The sequence below is a fragment of the Saimiri boliviensis genome, chromosome 3, assembly GCF_048565385.1.
Source record: "Saimiri boliviensis isolate mSaiBol1 chromosome 3, mSaiBol1.pri, whole genome shotgun sequence".
Lineage (NCBI taxonomy): Eukaryota > Metazoa > Chordata > Mammalia > Primates > Cebidae > Saimiri > Saimiri boliviensis.
The window spans coordinates 59265904-59289643 of NC_133451.1; the positions used below are offsets into that span (position 1 = coordinate 59265904).

Below are 23740 nucleotides of genomic sequence, written 5' to 3' on the forward strand. Positions count from 1 at the left end.
TCTTCTGCATATGGATATCCAGTATTTTTAGCACCATTTTTAAAGAAGTTGTCTTTTCTTCAATGTATATTCTTGGCATATTTGTAGGCAATCAGTTGACTATAAATACAAGGATTTACATCTGGTTTCTATGTTTCACAGGTCTATTCTTAAACCAATACAATGCTGTTTTGGTTACTATAGCTTTGCAGTATATTTTAAGTCAGGAAGTGTGATACCTCAAGCTTTGTTCTTTTTGCTCACTATTCCTTTGTCTATACAGGGTCTTTTGTGGTTTCATATAAATTTTAAGATTAAGATTGTTTTTCCATTTTGTAAAGAATGTCATTGATATTTTGATAGGGATTGTACTGAATTTGTAGATTGCTTTGGGTGGGGTGGTATTTTAACAATATTAATTCTTCTAATCTCTTAGCATCAGATGTCTTTCCATTTGTTTGTGTCCTCTTCTATTTCTTTCATCAGGGTTTTGCACTTTTCCTTGCAAAGTTCTTTCCCCTTCCTGGTTACATTTATTCAAAGTTTTGTTTTGTTTTGTTTTGTTTTTTGTTTTTGTTTTTGTTTTTTTTTTTTGTACCTATTGTAAATGAGATAAAATTCTTGATTTAGTTTTCAGCTAGTTTCTCATTGATGCATAAAAATTCTACTGATTTTCTTATGTTGATTTTGTATTCTAAAAGTTTACTGAATTCATTTATCAGTTTGGAAATATTTTGGTGGTGTTTTTATTTTATTACATATATAAAATTATGCCATCTCAAAAGGACAACTTAACTTCCACTTTTCCAATTTAGATTTTTTTTTCCTTTCGCTTGCCTGATTGCTCCAAATAAGATTTCCTGTACTACGTTGAATAAGAGTGGGTATCCTCTTGTTCCAGTTCCTAGATAAAAGGCTTTCATTTTCTCCCCATTCAGAATGATGTTAGCTGAAGATTTGTCATTTATGCTCTTTATTTTGAGTTATATTCATTCCATACCTAACTTGCTGAGAGTTTTTTTTAATCATAAAAGATGGTGCATTGTATTAAATGCTTTATCTATTAAGATAATCATATGAATTTTGTCCTTCATTCTGTGGATATATCATATTTATTGACTTGCATATATCAAAGCACACATTTATTCCTGGAATAAATCCTATTTGATCAAGATGTATTATCTTATTGATGTGTTGTGAGGTTTGATTCGCTAGTACTTTTCTGAAGATTTTTGTGTCTTTGTCCATCAGGAATATTAGCCTGTAGTATTATTTGCGTGTGTGTGTGTGTGTGTGTGTGTGTGTGTGTGTGTGTGTTTGTGAATATATGGCTTTGGTTTCAGGATAAACCTGGACCCATAGCATGTTACGAAGAATTCCTTTCTTTTAAAATTATTGGAACGGTCTGAGAACAACTGTCATTAGTTCTTTACAAGTTTGATAAAATGCACCAGTACAGCCACACAGTGATGGGCTTTTCTTTGTTGGGAGACATTTTATTACTGATTCAGTTTTATTACTCGTTATTGGTCTGTTCAAATTTTCTATTTCTTTCTGACCTAATATTAGTAGGTTGTGTATGTCCAGAGAAAGTTTCTGTATGTGTGTGTGTGTGTGTGTGTATATATATATATATATATATATATATATATATATATATATATCAGTATAGTTATAGATATAGACACACACACACACACACACATATACACCACATAGTGTGTGTTTTTTTGTTATCCCATTCTTTCCTGTGTTTAATGATTTCTGCTAAGAACTTAGCTGTTGGTTTGATGAAGATTCCTTCACATGTGACTTGATGCCTTTCTCTTGCTGCTTGTTAGTATTCTCTCTTTGTCTTTGATTTTTGACAGTGTGATTACATCTTATCTTAAATAATATCTTTTTGGTTAAGTATATTTGGATGTCTTTAAGCTCCTGTATCAGGGTGTCTATACCTTGCAAGACAGGAAATTTTCAGCTATTATTTCATTAAGTAGGGTTTCTATGCTTTTGTCTGTCTCTTTTCCTACTGGAACACTCAAAATTTGAATATTTGGTTGCTTTATGAAGTCACATATGTCATAAAGGCTCTCTTCATTCTTTTTTTATTATTTTCTTTTTGTCTGACTGGGTTATTTCAAAAGACCTGTCTTCAAGTTTAGAAATTCTTTCTTCTGCTTAATCTAGTCTATTGTGGAAGCTCTCAGTTGTAGTTTTATTTAATTAATTGAGTTTCTCAGTTTCTAAAGTATGGTTTAATTCTTTTTTATTATATGTATCTTTTTGTTAAATTTATCATTTGGCTTACAAATGTCTTTCTGATTTATTTGTATTGTTTGTGCTCTTTGATATCTCACCAAGCTTCTTTAATATCATTTTGAATTTATTTTTAGGAATTTCAATAAAAATGTTTTGAATTTATTTTAGGGATTTTAATAAAACTATTTAGAATAATTTTCAAGATGATTCTTTGTTGCCAGAGAATTATTACAGTTCTTGTCATGATATCTCATTTTTTCATGTTTCTCGCCTCAATATGCCAATATTTGCAGATCTGATGTAACAGTTGCTTCTTCTAATTTTATGGATTGTATTTCATGGAAAAAAATTTTCCTGTAGATGTCCCTATAGCCTTGTTTCGGCAGGGCACTTTGACTTTGATTCTTGTTGGGTATAGTATTGTGGTCTCTGTATGATTATTCAGCTGTAATATTGTCAATATTGTCAATAGCATCAATATTGTCTGTGTCATACTCAGAGACTTAGGCTACAGTTTCAGGGAAAGCCTGTGGTAAGGCTTTACTATAAATGAGAACATTAGGTAAGTAATCCTTAGACACAAGTGGTGACAGCAGCAGGCTGTGCGTGCCAGTCATGGGGCACTCAGATGGTATATGCAGGCATTAGTGTTCCAGGTGGGATGATTCTTAGGCCCCTTGGTGGCTTCTCATGTGCTTACAATGACAGTGTTTATCTGGGTAGGTGAGTGGGTACTCAGGCGTCTATCTCTGTGGTGTTGATGCCAGTAGTGTTTGTGGGCTAACCCTTAAGACTTCTGGCAACATGCACAGGTGTCAGCAGTTGTGGCAACTGGATGAATAGGCCAGTCCCGAGGCCCCAGGTTGGCACATGCAGATGAATGCTATTAACTGTGGTGGCAGCAGGCTAAGAGAGCCCATCCTCAGACTTTGAAGGGGCCCGTGCAGGCATTGGTGGTGACAGATGGAACAGGTGAATTCTCAGAGCCCCAGACAATGTGTGCAGTCACAAATAGGCTAAGGGCCCATTCTCAGTTCCCCAAAAGGCAGTTAAAGGTATTAGTGGTAGTGGTGAAGGGGTCAATCCTTACACCCTCAAATGATGCAAGCAAGCATTGTTGGGGACAGTGCCAGTTTGTATGGACCTTTCCTCAGGCCCCCTGATGGTGTGCATGGACACAGGTTGTGGCTGGTTTATCTCCATACCCCTGGACAATGTATGGGGCCCTGGCAGTAAGAACAGGCCAGTCCCTGGTTCCTGGAAGTCATGCATGAGTGCTTGTGGCTTCAGGCTCCCGGAGAATGTGTGCAGACACTGGAAAAAATGGTGGTGCTAGGAGAAGTGGGCTTGTCCTCAGGTCTCCTCAATGTTATCTGCAAGCATAGGCTATGGTGAGTGGATCAGGCCTCCAAATGGTATGCTCACATCCAGCAGTGATAGTGGTGGGCAATGAGGACCAGTTCCCAGGCCCATGGATGATACATACAGTTAATGGCTGTGGGTGTGGTAGATTTGCTTTCAGGTTTTCCCGATGGTGTATGTGGGCACCAGGGACAAACAGAGGGGTGGTTTAAACCTCCAGGGCCTGAACAATCCTCATAGAGGCTCCTGACTCTGGTGCTCAGGCGGGCCTGTCCTCAGGCCCCTGATGGTATACATGCTTACTAGCTGTGGCAGGCTAGGTGGATTGATTCTTAAGCTCCTGAACAGCATGTTGACCCAGTTGTGGAGTTGTGTTGATGTGTGAGACAGGCCTGTCTTCAGGCCCCAGGATAGTGCCCAATTTGGCCAGTCCCCAGGCACCCTGGAACAGGCAGGTTTGTAGCAGCCTGCTGCTAGGGAGGTCAGTGTTGCAATGTTTCATTGGCTTTCAAACAGGCAGCTCTCAGGGCTTGTGGGAGTGTGCACTTTAACACTCTGTTCTAGCAGCAACCTCCCTCGTGCACTACATCACCTTCTTGTTTCCTGGGATACAGGAAACTGTATAGGCTGGGTGCTGAAGAACCATCCGAGCTGCTATTCCACCTGATGTCATGTTGCCTTAGCTTTCTAGGTGGCTATGAGGGATGACAGTGGGGCTCTAGGAATGGGGAGATGCAGGGGTGGTTGGGTCCCAAGGTGGAATATAATTTATTGGAGACTGAGCTCTCAAAATGGAGCTGTGTGCCAGCTATTTGAGTCTCCAGACGTGTGAAACCCAATGTGAATTCCCTCTCCAGAATAATGCCATCATGTGGACTCCAGGCAGCTCTTTATACTAGTCTTGGGGCCCATGAGGGCCAAGGGGCTATCCCAGAGCTAAGGTTAGAGGAGTCCATGGTGAAGATGTGGGCAATTGGGACTCTCTTGCATACCTTTTCCCCACACTTGGCTGGGCTTCTTGCTTTATTTTCTTCACCTTTCATAATTCAGAGCTTTAATGACACTTTCCTGATGAATTCCAGTGTTCTCTCCTAGATGCTCTATGCCAACTGTGATCATCTATTTACTTTATAATTCAGTCCTGTAAATGCCAGGTGCCTCTAGTCAGCCATTCTGAGGCCCACATATAACTTTTTATTCCCCAAAACTTGATTACTGATAGCTTTCTGCTGACTGGAAGCCTTATTAATAACAGAGTCAATTAACACATATTACATCTATATAATTATAGCATTATTAACTATTATAATGCATATTATATAATATGTATTATATAAAGTATTCTGAAAATAAAGTAAGTTAGAGAAAAGACAATGTTATTAAGAAAATCATAAGAGAAAATATATTTACTGTTTATTAAGTAGAAATGGATAGGTATAAAGGTCTTTATCATCATCATTTTCATGCTAAATAGGCTGAAGAGGAGGAAGAAGAGGAGGGTTTGGTTGTTGTCTCAGGGGTGGTAGAGGTGGAAGAAAATCCATTCATAAGCGAATCCATGCATTTCAAACCAATGTTCATGAGTCACCTGTATGCAGATATATGTGTAAGAGTAGAGGACAAGGCCAGGCGCGGTGGCTCAAGCCTGTAATCCCAGCACTTTGGGAGGCCGAGGCGGGTGGATCACGAGGTCGAAAGATCGAGACCATCCTGGTCAACATGGTGAAACGCCGTCTCTACTAAAAATACAAAAAATTAGCTGGGCATGGTGGTGCATGCCTGTAATCCCAGCTACTTAGGAGGCTGAGGCAGGAGAATTGCCTGAACCCAGGAGGCGGAGGTTGCGGTGAGCCGAGATCGCGCCATTGCACTCCAGCCTGGGTAACAAGAGCGAAACTCCGTCTCAAAAAAAAAAAAAAAAAAAAAAAAAAAAAAAAAAAAAAAAAAAAGAGTAGAGGACAAAGTATGGGAAGTGATTTTTGAATATGTAGCTTTTCATGTGTAATATTTCTTTTGCTAATTAGGGGGTTTATCCTTTATTGTCTTTTAAGCTGTACATTTACGACAGGTATTAATATTTAGGCTGTTTTTCAAGGTTTATATTTAACTAAGAATTGCTATTTCAAACAAAATGTAAGCCTGTTACTCAGGCACAGATATTAAAATCCATTTGTTTAGTTTTGTGTTATTTTATAATACGCTTGATTTCAGAGCAGTTTTAGGTTCTCAGCAATGCTGAAGAGAAGGAACAGAGATTTTCAATGTACTCTTTGCTTCACACATGCACAGCATCCTCCATTATCAATATCTCTCACCAGTATGGTGTATTTGTTACAACTGATGATTCTATAATGACACATCATAATTCCCAAAGTTCACAGTTTACAACGGGGTTCACTCATGGTATTGTACATTCTATAAGTTTGGACAGATCTATAAGGACAGGTATCTACCCTTATTGCATTATTCACAGTGTTTTCACTACATGAAAAATCCTCTGTGTTTCACACCTCGCCACTGGCAACCATTAATCTTTTAGCTGTCATCATTATTTTGTCTTTCCAGAATGTCATATAGTTGAATTCATAGTATGCAGCCTTTTCAGATTGACATTTTTCACTTAGTAATGCACATTAAAATTCCTTCAATGTCTTTTCATTGGTTAATAGCTTATTTCTCTTTAGTGCTGAATAACATTCCACTGTCTCGGTGTAACATAATTTATCCATTGACCTCCTGAAAGACATCTTGGTTGTTTGCAAGTACGGTATTGGCAATAGTGGAGGCAGCTGCCATAAATATCTGCCTGCAGGTTTATGTATGGACGTAAGTTTTCATCTCATTTGAGTAGATATCAAAAAGCACGACTCCTGTATTGTATGGTAAGAATATATTTAGTTTCATGAGAAACCATCAAATTGTCTTCCAAATGGTTTTACCATTTTGCATTCCAACAGGAATAAGAGTTCCTGTTGTTCCACACCTTCCCAGCATCTTATGTCAGTGTTCTGGATTTTTGCTATCTTAGAAGGTTCAGATAATATCTCATTATCCTTTTCATTATCATTTTCTTGATGACACACAGTGTAGAGCATTTTTGTATATTTATTTGTTATTTGTATATCTTTTTTTAGTGACATGTCTGTTAAGTTTTTTGGCCCACTTTTTAAATAGGTTTTTTGGTTTTTATTTTTTCTGTATCTATTTATAAAATTTTGTGATTTTCTTTCCTTTATCCTAGTGATATGATGAACCACATTACTTGCTTTTAAATGTTGGGCTAGCCTTTCGCAGGTAGGATACATTTCAAGATTATCAGATATGACTTTTTCAAATATTTTTCCCATTTGTTTCTTGTCTATTTTCTAGGCACTGATTTTTCTCTGATTTTTACAGAGTAGAAATTTTAATTTTAATAAATTTTATCTTTTTTTTCACCTATTTTGCCTTTGTCATCATCTCTGAAAAGTCTTTGCCAAATCCAAGGTCATGAAAATTTTGTTGTGATACCATAAGAGTTTTATAGTTTTGTCTTTTACATATGGGTCTGAGATTCGAATTAATTAATGTGAAATGTGTAAAGTATCTCTAAATTATCTCAAATAGTTACTCCAGCACTATTTGATGAGAAGACTGTATTTTCTATATTATGTTGCCTTTGTTCCTTTGTCAAAGATTAATTGATCATATTTAGATTGCTTTTTTTGTGGGATTTCTACTCTGTGTCATTGACATATTTGTCTGTTCTTTCACTAATACCGCATTGTCTTGCTTACTGTAGTTCTAGAGTAATCCTTGAAGTTAGGTACTGTCAGTTCTTCAACCTGGTTCTTATTTGTCAATATTGTTTTGGCTATGCTGGATCTTTTGCCTCTACATATACACTTTGGAAGGAGTTTGTTAATATGGCACAAAATAACTTTCTGGAATTTTAGTGGGGATTGCATTACATCTGCAGATCTATTTGGAAGGAATTTACATCTTGAAAATACTGAGTCTTCCTATTCACAAACATATAGTATCTCTCTATTTTAGTTTTTTAGTTTCTTTGATACTCAGAATATTTTGTTTTTTCTCATATTGAATATGTAAATGTTTCGTTAGATTTATACCTATTTTAATTTTAATTTGCTAATGTAAATTATATGAATACAAATAAGTAAATATAACATAAATAATAATTATGCATATGCATAATAATTTCATATACAATTTTGAATTGCTCTTATTCATTACTAGACTATATGATATAGAAATGTGATTGACTTTCATATATTAACATTGTATCCTGAAACCTGGCTTTAAATGTATCGTAATTCCAGAGGTTATTTTGTTTTGTTTTACTGTTTGTTTGCTTGAGTTTTTTCAGGTCAATTACTTCAGATATTTTACATAGACAAACATACCATCTGCAAAGACTTTTAGTTTTTTCTCGCATATCTGTAAATTCTTTATTTCATTTTTTTCACATTAGCTAGGACTTCCACTAAGATGCCACACAACAGTGGTGATAGTAAACCTCCTTTCCTTCTTTCTGATCCTACTGGGAAAGTTTTTAATTTTTCACCAGTAAAAATGATGTGACCTGTACATCTTTTGGAGATATTGTTTATTAAGTTGAGAAAGTTCGCCTCTATTCCTACTTTACTGAGACTTTTATTCTGGATGAGTGTTGGATTTTATCAAATGGTTTTTCTGTATCTATTGATAACATTTGCTTTACTGTATCCTGGTGATGTGATGAACCACATTAATTGCTTTTTAAATGTTGGGCTAGCCTTGCACAAGTAGAATAATTTCCACTTGGTTGCAGAGAATACTTCTTTTTATATAGTGTTAAATTCATACACTAATACTTACTTGAGAATCTTTACATCTATATTTATGATAGATGTTAGACTGTGGCTTACTTTTCTTATAATCCTTCTGTCTGTTTTTGGTATTAGGGTAATTTTGGCATTATAGAGTGAGTTACGAAGTATTGTAAAAAAAGGTTGTAGAGAATGGGTATAATTTCTTTCTTAAATATTTGGTAGAATTCACCAATTAATCCATCTGGTGCTAGTACTACTGTTTTGATAAGTTATTAGTTATTGATTTGATTTTTTAAATAAATATATGCCTATTCAAAGATGAAAGATAATTTAAATTGTTCTTGGAAACCGAAAACTAGTGACAAATTAGGCTCTTTTAGCAGACATTTGTTCTATTCCTCCTCTTTATTACAAAGGGATCCAGGCAGACATTGCATTTAACTTTTTGGTTTGCTTTGACCAATCGAATATAAACAGAAGGTGTATGTCCATGTTAAGCCTTTTGCTTACAAAGCATTATAACTTTTCATATATTTGGAAGCTACTGACTTCTTCCCTGTTGAGTATGTTTTCAAGGCTGCTGGTTCATATTTTTTAGTTTTGTCCTTGTATTAACTATTACAGGTCTCACTTTTCTGGCTTAGAAGCCAGGTAGGTACAACTATTCCAACTGAACAAACACATTAATAAAATTTGCATGAGAAATTGAGACTCCTTAAATAATTAAAGTGAATAAACTTTAGCACATAAATTTTGAAGTAAATATTTTTGATGCAAAGTGCATTGTTATAAATGTTCAAATTGCTGTGGTCCCTCTCTGGGCATGTCTCTCAGAGGGAATATTTTGTATCTTCAATATGTCAAACTGGAGCATTGTCATGTAACTCGATTGGCTTGTGAAATGTAAGAGGAAGTTATAAGTTTAGCATCTAAGAGTAAGTTTTAAGAGCCATTATGAGTTCACTACATTTCTGTTCGCTCTGCTTGGAAACTGACAATAGTAAAGGCAAAAGCTGTTTAACTTAATCTGCTCCAGAATAAACAGGTCTTTGAGAAAAGCTACAGTTCATCCACATTGGGCATGTCATATGAGTGAGCATTATACTTTTGTTGTTGTACATTATTGATTGTTTGGAGTCATTGCTTATTTTAAATGGAGCAGTATTCTTATTAATTGTATATTGTCAAAGTGGTGGGTTTTTTAAAAAGATAACTAGATTAAATCTATTGAAGTAAAGAAACCTCATACCCTATATTCTTGAGAGATAACAGATTTAAAATTGATTTCAAAATTTTAGAGGTCAGTTCAAATTTTGAAGTGATGGTCATATATTTATTTTTTCCTACTTCAAGATTTATGTTACAGTTTTTTAAATGTGACAAATATGAAATGAGTTCCAAGCAAAAATAATTAGGGAGGAAAATCAATTTTAGAAAGTTCATATCACTAATGAATTGTTTGACATCAAACCACAGAGGTAGAAGTTACAATTATTTCTGGATCATTGGCTCACAGTCCCCATAAATGCTACTACATATTGCCAGCCACTAAAAATGATTGCATTACATTTTAATTTTAACTGTGTAAATTGCATGCTCTTGGAAGAATTTGTCCTCAGCATACAGACAAATTCAGAGTATCTGAGTTATAGAGAAAAATGAAAATTTTATTATTTCATATGTCTGAAATTCTAAAACTTGTTTGATGATTAAATGAACCGTGAAGGTTCAAGACATTAATTGCATCGATTTGGTGAGCCTACATAAAAATAGCTTATGCTTTATCCAGGAAGTTGATTTCATTTATTCCCATGACTTTGAATGCCATATATTTTCGTATTCTCAAATGTATACCGCCAGCACCAGCTTGTTTTCATAGCTGCAAACTTACACATACAATTGGATGTTTAACCAGTTTGCATGGTTGTCTCAGAGTAACTTCAAATTTAAATGGCCAGAACTGAGTGCTATATGTGTTAGGCAAAAAACTGTGTCTACTCCATTAATAACATCAACACTCAAACAGTTTTTAGCCAGAATCTTTATATCAGCTATGTTAATTCAACTTAATTATCTAAGAAATCTCATCGTTCTTTTGATACAACTTCATATATTTAAAATAAGCTCACTTCTGCTGCCCTTATGTTCAATATTATTGATTAGGAATCCTAGTACATAGTAGGGACTCCCTAAACATTCATTGAAGAGAATAGCATAGACTGGATATATTAAGTGATAAAGTCAATTTATTGAGTGGTTGTATGTGAACAACAAAATACTTTATAAATATGCCTTCCATTTTAAAATAAAACATATGGCATGGATTTACAGGCAATAATTTAAGAAATATGTTACAATGATATAGAAAACATTTCTCACACTCTTTCTCTTTGTTATAGGTTCTAATGATTGAAGGATCTTTAATGAGAAACCGACAGAATCACAAAAGCTGTCTTTAATTCAAATTTAATTGAATGCACCTGATAGAATAGTTTAGGTTGTGTTGTGAAACTCAGTGGTTTAAAATAGCCCATGCTATTTTCTACACTTACTACATGTGTTTCGCAGATTAAGTGCTATATGTACCCTGCATTCTCCTCACTCTAGAATCTATACTGACAGAGCAGAAGTCATCTGCCACATTGCCTCGTTCTAAGACAGTGGCTAAAAGAAAAGGGAATCAAATTGGGTTAGGTTCTTCCAGCTTCGGTCTGGTAATAAGTATTCCTTCCATCCATATTTCATTAGCATCAAACACTTACTTCAGGGAGGTAGGTGAATTTAATTCTACCATGTTCCTGTGAGAGAACCAGTTAAAAACCTAATAAAAACAGTAATATTTATTGTAGTCTACACTTCTAATCATCAAAAATTCAGTCCAATCTCCTTTACATTTTCAAAATACACACCCCATATCCTAAAGAAAGTGCAAAACCTCTTCTAATCATGACATAGAGCTCAAACTCCAGACTCTCTGAATGTCATAAAGTGTACCTATTTAAGCTAGCAACCTTTGAGCTAATAGACGTTGTCTGCTTTTCTGCAGCCCACTTTTTACATCCAAGCATTGGGGAGAAATCAATGATTGTGAGGCTCATAAAGTAATAGTAATTGAGCCTCATAGATATTTTGACATTAAAACTTAAACTCTGCTTTTATATTCATTGTCTGTCAGCTTCACATGCTTTTATGTGAACACTTCTCTCCTTAAATGCATTGCCAAAAGAATCCAATAACAATGCACAGATGGTATTATCAACTTTTTTCTGCCCTCTTTTACTAGATCAGCAATTTCATCAGGTCTATGCCACACTTTATAAGTTACTATGCACATAACGTTACAAAATATTTTACCACAACATGACCTGGAATTTCATTTTTCCAGTTTCTGATGTTTTCCTCACTGCTTAGCAATGAACAATTAAGCCATCTCTACATCATTTAAATGTGTCTTACAACACCACCTCATTCTTAGCACCAAGTTATGTACTAGTCACTATGCTAGTCTGCTTAGTACATAACTTGGTGCTAGGAATGAGGTGATGCTATAGTGCTGTTTGTCCAGACTGGTGTGCAGTGGCATGATCTGGGCTCACTGCAACCTCTGCCTCCTGGGTTCAAGAGATTCTCCTACCTCAGTTTACTGAACAGATGATATTACAAGCACCCACCACTCCACCTGGATAATTTTTGCATTTTAAGTAGAGATGGCGGGTTGGCCAGACTGCCCTATATTGGCCAGATTGGTTTCAAACTCCTGGCCTCAGGTGATACACCTGCCTCGGCCTCCCAAAATGCTGAAAGGCATGAACCACCACGCCTGGCAAAACACAAAGTTTTCTAGACTCTATAAATTAAGTATTTGAGGCAAATTATATTTAAATACTTAATCATATACATGGACCATTAACCTAAGTTATGAAAGTTACTTAACATTGCCATAAATTACTGCTCACTTATTAAATGCTAATTTTAAAAGGAAAGAAAGCTGTCACTGGTTAATATTGAGCACAAAACTTCAGTGAAATGGAACAATTAAAACAATCACAATGTGTTTCATTTAAGTACACACTAAGATCTTGGAACTAAGTTAGGCAATGATTTGATAGGTTCATTATTAGGCTACCAAAATGTATCAGTAACACGTAATCTAGACTTGACTTCTAAAACAAGCATCAAACAAAACCATAAAAAGGACAAACAGACAATTTCCCAGAAATATAAATATATTAATTGTTATCTTTTATTCTATCTAACTTTCATTGTAGGTTGAGAGGGTAGATGTGCAGGTTTGTTATGGGGGCAAACTGTATGACACAGGAATTAGGTTATTTCAATGTAGCTGTCTTTCGAAGTAACAGTAAAATGAGTTAAGACTTTGGGGGATTATTGGGAAGGCATGATTATATTTTGAAATATGAGAAGGGCATGAGATTTGGAAGGGACTCAGGACAGAAAAATTTGTCCCTGGCCAAATCTCATGTTAAAGTGGAATCATTAGTGTTGTAGGTGTGGCCTGGTGGGAAGTGATTGGATAATGGAAGATTTCTCATTAATGGTTGCATACCATTCTCTTGGTAGCATCCTCTTCATCATGAGTGACTTCTTGCAGGATCTGATTGTTTAAAAGTGTGTGCCGTCTCCCCTTTCTGCCTCTTTTCTCCCGCTTTAGCTATGTGAAGTGCCTGTTTCTCCTTAGCATTCTGCAATAACTGGAAGCTTCCTGAGGCCTCCCCAGAGGCAGATGCCACTAGGTTTCCTTTACAGCCTGCAGAACTGTGAGCCAATTACACATCTTTTCTTTATAAATTACCAGTCTCAGATAGTTCTTTATATCAATGTGAGAATTGCCTAATATGATAAATATAAGGGAAAACACAATAAGTTAGCCCAACGTCACAACCTGGTTAAGTGTGCGAAGTGGCTGAGTGTCTTAAAGCCTAAGCGGATCCCAATACCACGTCGCCTCCCCAGTGTGGCAGTCCTGAACGAGCTCACACAGATTTGCTTCTCCATTTTACGGAACTGTTTTTGGGATTTCTACTATACCTTTTATCTTCCACATAGTTGACAGATTTAATTTCTGAAAGGCAGATCCAAAAAAAATATTACTACCCTGTTCAAAGAAAAATGGTCTAAATGCCTTAGGAAGGCAATCAGGCCCTCTCTCAACAGTCCCAGCTATACCATTCTAATCTCAGTTTGCTCCATTTTGAAGTATGTACTTCACACCATGTACTTAATTACATCAGTCCAGGAAGTTTGGCTTGTTACTTTCCTGCCTCTTTCTTATTGGATATGATAAATTTTCTACCTGAGGTGCTCTTTTGATCTGGATCAGGATAACACATTATACAACATATTTTTAAAGGTCCTTTCAAGTGCTGTCTTCAGCTAAACAATTCTCTGTCTCTCATATACAGACCTAAATTTCTGCTACATAAAAGAATTATTCCCCCAGACTTCTCAGTATAATTTGTGTTAAACTTGTGTATGCTATTTATTATATTATAATTTGTTTTAAATGTGTCATCTGTCTTTCCCATTAGATTCATGCATTTTAAGGTTAGGAAATATATTTCATTATAAGCTTCATGTAATCTAAGCTATTTGAATAACAAAACAGGAAATGCTTTCTCAAATGTATATGTCTCTCGATATAATCCACTTCACTGCTGATTTCCATAGAGAGAAATGTTACTTAAGCTTTATATATGTTTTTAAATATGTGTTTCCAGTACTTAACTTTATTCATTCAATCTTGATTTCATAGGAAATAGGCTTTCTTTTATTTGCACAATATGTTCCACTTAATTTTATTCCTTTAATGGTTAGCATTTCTTTATTTACCTCATCTTCTCAGATTTACCATTTTAAGTAGAAAATTGCCAAAGAAAACCCAATTTATTCAGTTTTCATTGGTCTAAAAATTTAAGTCATTTTTGCTATTTTTATATGTACAAAACAAACATTTGAGAGTTATTTTTACTTTGCCTAACAAGGGAAATGCAATCTTTAGAATCAAATTCAATAAAAGCCTGGATATGGCCTATTCTTTTTAATCCAAGACATGTTTATTGTAAAATAACTCTTAGATCATGTTGATACATTTGAATCATGGCAATGTTAAAAATATTCCCATGTCATCTAATTTGGTGCTTTTCAAACTGTGTAGAGCAAAGTAGAATTTTTTTAAACTTCTATTTTCTCATGGACTGATACATTTGTAAAATACAATGAAAATAAACTACTAGAAAAATACTCATACAGCAATTTTAAGCCTTACTATTTTATTATTAAAATGTTATATTGAGCAGGCAAAAAAACTACTCTTTTAAATATCTATGATAGCTTACAAATACCCATTCCCAACTATTGGATTATGTATGGTAATAATAGATACTAATAATAGTAAATTGATAGAGTGAATCATTACTAGGATGAGGAGCACATCCACCTGTAGGAGATACTAAGTGGCACATAAAGGAGTTGTCATCTCTTTTGGACAATACAGAGTGAATATGAAATCTACAGATTGTGACAGAAGACACTCCAAGCAGGGGAATCAAATATTCCTAAAACTCAAGAAATAAAATTCACAAAATGTGTTTTGAGATTGATAAGTACTATAGAATGTTGACACATACAGTAACAGGGGAGCTAGAAAGTAATCTCAAGGATGTGAATAGGGATACATAAGGGATGTATACGTTGAAAAATGAAGAGTAAGTTTGTTCAAAGTTCTACTACCTACGAAAGAAATGCCTTCCAGTGAACTCAAATGTCTTATCTCCCATTGATTATAATTTCCCATTCCAGATAAGAGTTCTCCCTATATTACTCTTCCTAAAGTAGTCTAATTAAACTCTATAAACATCACAGCATTTAATATAAGAGATACTTATTGTATTTATCTGTGCTTCTTAGCCATATTTGACACCATTAATTTGTCCTTTTTAATTAAATTATCTTGCTGAAATTTCTCTGATGCCACATTCCCCATGTTTCTCTCTCTCTGGTTTTTCTTGTCATCTTTTTATGTAAGACACGTACATGCTGAAGTTTCTCAGGCTTCTGTAACTGGTTCTTTCTTCTTCCTACTTATTACATTGTTCTTTACAAATGTATCTTCTCTAATACAACCGTTATGAAGATCACCTATACATTTCTAATTTCCAAATCAACATATTTAACTTTGACCACTCTCCTGAGTTCTTCACAGGCAAAGGGCTAATAGTTAACTCTACTCGTATATCTCACAGGAATCTCCAATTTAAAATGAAAAAAAAAAAAGAGTGATTTCTAACCACCTCTCTACTTGTATGCACTCAAAATTAGAGAGCAAGCTAGCAAGTAAACAAGCAAGCAAACAAACAATATTCTTCCCTCCTTGCCCCCCTACATGGTAAATTATTTTAGCTTCAGACATATCTCCCAGTTATATCCTTCTTATACACTAGCTAGAACACACATAAATATAACTTATCCAGGAAAGCCTTTCTGTTTCATAAAAAAAAAAAATGAGTATGAGTCAGAGATATCAGACCATGCCTAAGGAAAAAGAAATCACACCCTCAGATTTACATTAATATTCTAGTCTTTCTGAATTCAACTCCAATATGCTTTTGATTAACTCTTATATCATGAAACATCATTATAAGTAGGAGAAAGAAGACTGAAGGGACATGGAGAGGAAGAAAAGGGGGGCAGGAAAGTGAAGAAGAGATGGAAGAGTAGATAAAGGAAAAGAGAAGGAAAAATAAGAGAAAGACACACACAAAAGAAGAAGAAGAAGAAGAAGAAGATACTGTCATTTACATGCACATGAAATTCTGAAAACTGCCATGAGGCCATTCTAAGGCAGATATATTCCCATTTTACAGATGAACAAACTAAGACATAAATATGCTAAGTTTCATGTACAAGATAAAGTATAAAATGGCAATGTCAAAAATTAAGAATTGTCTTTAATTTCTATGGTTACAAAGGTATTATTCATATGCACTCTTACTACCATGTAATCTTTTCTACTGTTTTCTGATGATAATTCTTAATTTTATTATTAAAAGAAATAGAGAATTATTGAATGCTTTATTTTATACATAAGAAATATTTTAAAAGCCTTTGAGACTTTTGACAAAAACAAACAAAAAACTAAACAATAGGAGAAAGAGGGCTCTTGAGGTCAAGTTACTTGCAGAAAAGATTGAATAAAATCAAATAAGATGATATTGGAAACATTTACCATTTATCACCTCGGGCTCTTAGAGTTCTTGCATGCTATTGAATCATTGACTTAGCAGCAGATAAGCTTCTGACATTTTACAAGACAGAAGTGAGACAACAGTAGGCAGCAACTGGAAATTATTCATTGTTACATTATTAAAATTTATTTTTCGTACAATCTCACATATTTAATGTTACAACAAATATTTGAAAATGGTATTTAACATTTATTTTAAATAAGTTCTCCATTTTGTTATCCATGATTAGTTATTTTAATTATTCATGGAAACTAACAAAATTAGCTAAATAAATTTCTCTATCTACTTTAGGAAAATCTTCTTAAAATTGTCATCAGAATGTGATTGTCTAATAATGAATTATACACTAACACAAAGTAAATGATATATATATTTGTTTTCAGGGCAAGCTGGAGAGAATTTGAGCATTTGGTAAAATGATTTGAGAAAATGTCTTTTTCTGTAAATGTATGAATATATACTCTAATAATTAATTTGATTTTATTTAGAAAATAATACAATTTATTTTCAAATATTATACTCCTCCATCTCAAAACTGTCACTGCTGAACGTGAATTTTGTGTCAAAATCTCAAATTCCTTGAGCAAGAGTGCATTTATACAAGACATATTGGTTAAACACTTTCTTTGTGTCAAGCATTGCTCTTAATGCTGAAAATACAATAGTGTATTATAAACAAAAAAAATGACACTTTTGTACTGATATTCTAAGAGTAGGCCAAATAATGTACTAAATGAAGAAAAAAATAAATAGTAGGTTAGATGACAATAAGTCTAGTAAAGAAATAAAACAAGGAAGCATAGTAAAAAATGTTGGCTGGCCTTGCTCTCTTAGTAGTCCAGAAAACACTTCTAGAATTTCAGCAGTTAAAACCTGAAGAAAAGCATTGACTAGTTTTGAGGAGTGAATGATATTATCTGCCAGGATTTAACAGGCTAGTTCTTGTTTTTATGCAGGGGATATATTGGAAGTGATAAAGACACAAGTAGGGGGAAGATTTAGGAGTGCTAGAAGTAGAAGGGGTGATATAGTTTGAAGCTAATGCCAAGAAGATGGATTGTATGTGAGGTGTGAGATTAAGAGACAAGTCATGATTTCTCAAGTGTTTGGCCTGAGCTACTTGAAGGATGTCGTTGTCACTTATTTGCTTAAGTAGCTCTGTGAAAGATGTTTGGGAGAAGATCAAGTGGTCAGTTTTAGAGATATTAAGTTTGAGATGCTGGTAAACATCCAGATAGCTCGATGGATTTAATCAGTATACACATATATAGATTTACACTCCAAGGAAAATAATAGGTTGCAGTATATATTTATGAGTCATCACTAGAAAGATTTTTTTTTAATTATGAGACTCAATAAAGTAAATTGTTGCAGAGGAGGAGAAGTCGTGATGACTGGGTACTTGAAAGTCCATATCTAGTAAGTCAGATGAAGAATCAGCAATAAAGAAAGGGAAAAGCCAATGAAGTTGGATGAAAATGTGTATATTATCCTGGAACTCAAATAACAAATGCTAGTTAAAGAGGAGGCAATTAACAGTAGAAAATGTTGTTGATATACCTAGTAAGATAAGGCATGAGAATAGACCTCTGTATTTAGCAAAGTATTTGCTGTGCCTCATTGGTGACCTCAGTAAGCTCAGATTTTGAGAAGTGATGAAAACAAGTGTCCAAATAAATTGAAATTAGGATACAGTGAGAAGAGGTCAATGAAAGCTGACAACATGAACACCTGAGGAAGGTAATGAGAGAAATTGGCAAAAACTAGAGAAGACAACAGAGGCAAGAGAAAGGTTTTTTTGTTTGTTTCTGTGTGTGTGTGTGTATCTGTGTGTGTGTGTGTGTGTGTGTGTGTGTGTGTGTGTAAGTAAAAGGAAATGTCAGCTATAGCTGATGGGGAGGAAGGCAGCAAACCACATTGCCATGTGTGCACCTTTGCATACATGTTCTTCACATGTGCCCCAAAACCTAAAACACAATAAATATATATATATATACATATAAAAGAACATGATAAATATATTCTCTTCCTCAAAATTTTTATCTGATACAATTTTGAGTCCACGCTTTGTCCATTTTAAATTTTGAGTGATAGACATAAAACAATGTTTCTGTTAGAACATATATTACTAAGATAATACATCCCATTTAAGATATTTGAAAAACATATCTATTTTAAGCATTATAACAAATTATGTCAAATAATAATTAAATATTAAGAAGTCAAGTTTCAATTCTGAGCCAGTTATCAAAAGGCTCAGCATTTATCATTGTTATATTTTCATGTACATTACTTTCTCCACATGATTATTAAAAATAAAATTATTTTGTCCATATTGTGGTCAAGGCACTATTCTAAGCATGTTACACATATTATCCCTACTTTACTCTACGTTTCCAAATTAAATTTTATCAACTTTATTGATACGATTTTATTAGCCCATATTCTAGATAGAGGTCTTGGGGATCAGCAAATCAGTGTCTTTCTTAATCCTTGAAAGATATAAACAATGTAACAGGGATTGAGTCCAGATATGCTTACTTCCAAAGTAGATAATATATAATTTGTACTGCTTTACAGCATAGTAAGCATTGAAAGACAGTAACTAACTTATAAGCAATATATCTTTTTTACACTGGGTAAAGCCAGATACAGTGAAGGGCACTTAATATGATCTTACTATAAAGTTGTTAATTTGTCTAAGAAAAATAACATCGGGAACAATAATTTTAAAAAATCAGTCTTTTTATGTTTACAAATGCAAAATGTTAGAAACCCCTAATCAAAAAAATAAAATAAAATTTAATCTAAAAGACTTTTTTCTCTTAAGTGTCTCAGTACTATTATGAAACAGTTTATCAATTTACAAAACTAAAACCAAGATCCAGTTCTATGTAGAAGTCAAAAATTAGAATGAAGTAAATTGCACATTAAGTAGGGTTGATTGTGCAATAAAGGATAATGGCAAACCAGTGTTAATCCCCTATGTAGCCTGCTAAGTTTCTATAAAGATCTGCCACTTGAGATGCAAATGCCAGAACTATCACAGTTTATACAAAATTATTTCTCTAAATAATGAATGTGTAAATTTCATTTATTCTAGATGTTTAGGTTTTTTTTGCAATGTAATTAACGCCCAAAAATGTAAAAATCCTTGTCTTACCTTCAACTAAAATCTCAATAATAAAAAATTATCTTGTATGAGGCAAATAACTAGGAATTTGTTACTTTTCCATTACTTTAAGGTGGATTGCCTGTCAGGGTCTGGACACATGTCAGAAAGGACACAATAACTAGTGTCATTTTAGAATCCTAGTCTGGAAATCCTTGATTTATTTGGTTTTCATTCCATTTGTTGCATTGTGTCCTTGGATTTAACTGTGTTTTTCTTGTAAGTTTTGTGTTTTTCGTAGTGGGGTATTACAAACGTTAGCAACATCTGAAGGGTACTTTAAAAAAAAAAAAAAACTTTTTCTTATTCCTGTATGATATTAAAAAAAAAAAAAAAAAAACTTTACCTTGATACTAAAAGTAAATTAAACCAGTTCTGAAATTAATATATCAAAATTATATTTTATATAATAAATGCTCATTGCTTACATATGGCCTCCGTAGAACTATGGAAAAAGCATGTAATTTAAAACTGCATAGAAATGGTTTTGGATCTTTAAGTGCCATTCACAACCTGTATGAACTTATAAAAGGTCTTAATCTTTCTTTTAACTCTATAAATTAAAATTGATATAACTCAATTTATAAACTGCTCATAGTGTTATAATTACTGAATAATAAATTATATATTATTTACTTGGCAATTATTAACAAAAAGACTAAACAATTTCTTCTCTTTTTCGTTTTCCTAAAGACCTAGCTAGAGCAAGCTTAAATGGAATAAATGATTGCATTTTATTTTTAGAACAAAGTAACAAAAATGTATTCAAAATTTTTGTAAAACAAGATCAAGCTCTATTTTATTACCTATACAAATATGTCTTTCTCACATTAAGTTAAATTAATAGTGCTTTTCAAACTTATTAAAAACTGAAAATGCTTAGAGTATTATTTATGCATATGTTATCTAATATATAAACATATATTCATAATTTAGTTTTCTAACCTAAGAATATATTTTCTCATTCTTTAGTACAACATCTATGAATATGGATTTGGATTATTTTCATGAACTTAAATGGTATTTTTGAAGGAAGTAAACTTTCATAAAAAGTGAGGTGGTCACTTTTTAAAAAATTTCATTTAAAACAATTAATTCAAAATAATGTTTAAATGATTAATTTTTTCACATATATCACTTCTAACAACTGCTGTGACTTTGGCTTACTATTTTCTATAGAAATTAATCAAACTCTATGATAATTTGTATATAAAATGAACTACACAAAGACAAAAACCTAGAGACATTTTTCATGTATGAAAAAAGGTTAAGCATTTGTAATTTTCCCCGTGGACAATGGTCAATGACGACATACTATTGACATATCAATGACAATATTGCATTGTTATCTATGATATAATTAATTTGAGTGTGTGAAATGCATTGAACATCTATTAAAACAATGCATAAAGTATGCATCCTGTTTATCACCAAATTAAGGTTAAAAGTCAGGGATGTTTTTAGAACAGGCATGTTAGGATTTAATCAAACAATCAATAATATTTGGGATATAGAAGAAACAAAAAAACGCATTTTTAAAACTCACCTTATCCAGAATACATATCTGTTTCTTTGTTTGAGCATCAAGTATTTCAATCTCAAAGTGAATTTTCTTTGAATGTTTGACTGCTGGAGTTGGTTTTAGAGGGCCCGCTGAGAGTACAAGTCTTGACAAAAAGTGAAAATTTCTCATATCATTCCTCAGTATGAACTGTGTAGCTCCTTGGGAAAATAATTCTTTCTTGCGTTCTGAAGCGAGGGACTTCTGTCTTCTGAACATTTTGTGAACTAACAGGAGGATCTGTCATGTCAAAAGTAGACAATTGCAAGTGTGTTCCTTTTGCACCAGTTAAATACTGCTGGAGAACCTTCGAAAGGTCAAATGGTATGCCATTCCAAGAGTTCAGTTTAATTTAGCAGGCTTGAAAGCAATGACTGATCTTATTTCTATATATAACACCCTATTATGATTTGCTGTGTAAAGTATTACTTTACCAGCAATTGAATTATTCTTTGCTTTCTCCTTTTATCTCTGCTTTGTAATATGACTACTCTTATCTGAAATTCCAAAGCAAGAATAGACAGAGCATTTTCATTATCTCTGAATTCTGGATGCACTAACCTTCAAAACCACACACACACATTCGCATTGAGATGTATTTAACATTAGCAAAGTGCTATCTTAAAGTTAAATTTTTTAAAGTCCTAGTACATTACTATATAACATTTAAAAAATGTTGCCTAAGGTAAAGATAAGTGGCACATGTATGTTTATATATGTTTTATATAGAAATATTTTATATGAGCATGTGCACGTAAAGAATTCTAAAATGAAAAATTTATTTTTATCAATACTAATAAACCTCAACTAACTTAAAATAACTGTTACACAATATAAAATGGTGAATTATTCACTGTATATAAAGAATGAAAAGATAGCAAACTATGAGATTATAATTTGTAGAGAACAGTTTTGTAACCTAGGGAAAAGAAGTAAACATTATTTTAACATTGTATATCTTTGGAAAACTATTGAATTGATATATAAAATCAGTGGTAAGCATCACATTTTCCACAACACTATGTTACGGAAAATGCAGATAGATAGCCTCAGAATGAACAATGACATATGACAAACATTGTGGCAAAGAGCTTTTAGAAAGACTCCTAGTCTTCTGAGACATGTAAATGTGGTGAAGACAAAACTGAAAAAAAAAATTGAAATATATCATCACTGATTCAAAATTATACTGACGGAAAATATTCTGGAATGTAGTTTTCAATGAAAACATGAAAAGAAAAATGACAAAAAGCATAGAGGAAGAAACCTGTTATCTACCTAAGGCTAATCTTTATAAACAACTAAAATAATGTATTCATTTATAATTTTATTACATATTATGCCCTAGAGATTCACTTTATACTGTTATTATATTCACACTTAATATTTTATATATTACATTGCATTCACTATTTTATATTTCAAAAATATAAAATAGTGATGTGTGTGTTTTTACACACATATGCAGACACACATTGTGCAACTTTATCATCTAGTTGTTCAAACTTGGAATCATCTTTAATTTCTCAGTTGCTCCCAAACGTCACATCTAGTCCACCAGAGATCCGCGACATTATCTGTTCACCATCCCCACAGTTACAATCCAAGCATGAATCTCACCCGAATTTCATATCCAAACGGCTCTTCCTATCCCAACACTAGTCAATCAATAGCTTATTTTTAACACAGCAGCTAGAGTGACCTGGATCTATGTAAAGTAAGTAACTTAATCTGTTTAACACACTGAAAGGGCTTTCTAATTTTTGGGGAAAAAAAGCCAAAGATTTTTGCAAAGGTTTGCAAGGTTCTGCATCACCCAGAACCCTATGACATCTCTGACCTCATCCCCTAAACTATTTACAGCACTTAGAACAGTTTCCAACATAGAGTAGGTGATCAGTAAACATGTATTAAATTAATTAATGACCAAAAAGTGTATTTGAATTTGTAGGCAGAATGATGTAGTGATAAGTTACTGCATTATAGTGAAATAACCTAAACATGATTCATATAATATTTCTCCAGATATACTTTTTATTTAAAAAAAAAAAAAAAAAAAAAGAATAGTTGACCAGGCGCAGTGGTTCACGCCTGTAATCCCAGCATTTTGGGAAGTCAAGGTGGGCAGATCATGAGATCAGGAGTCAAGACAAACGTGGCCAACATAGTGAAACCCTGTCTCTACTAAAAATACAAAAATTAGCCAGGCGTGGTGGCAGGTGCCTGTAGTCTCAGCTATTCGGAAGACTGAGGCAGGAAAATTGTTTGAACTTGGGAGGCAGAGGTTGCAGTGAGCTGAGATTGTGCCACTGCACTCTAGCCTGGACGA

At 33.6% G+C, this 23740-nt stretch overlaps 1 protein-coding gene across 3 annotated transcripts in view; it reads right to left on the reverse strand.

The window, feature by feature from the left end:
* TECRL (trans-2,3-enoyl-CoA reductase like) overlaps positions 1-21813 on the reverse strand; it is a 100371-nt gene extending 78558 nt beyond the window's left edge. The window contains exon 1 of one of the 3 annotated variants that reach the window (XM_074396208.1): positions 21397-21813. In XM_074396208.1, coding sequence (XP_074252309.1) covers positions 21397-21630 — 234 coding nt within the window. In that variant the 5' untranslated portion in view covers positions 21631-21813. The remainder of the gene's footprint in view (positions 1-21396) is intronic. The other 2 variants (XM_039468008.2, XM_039468010.2) reach the window with 2 other exon arrangements.
* Positions 21814-23740: the final 1927 nt, after the last annotated feature.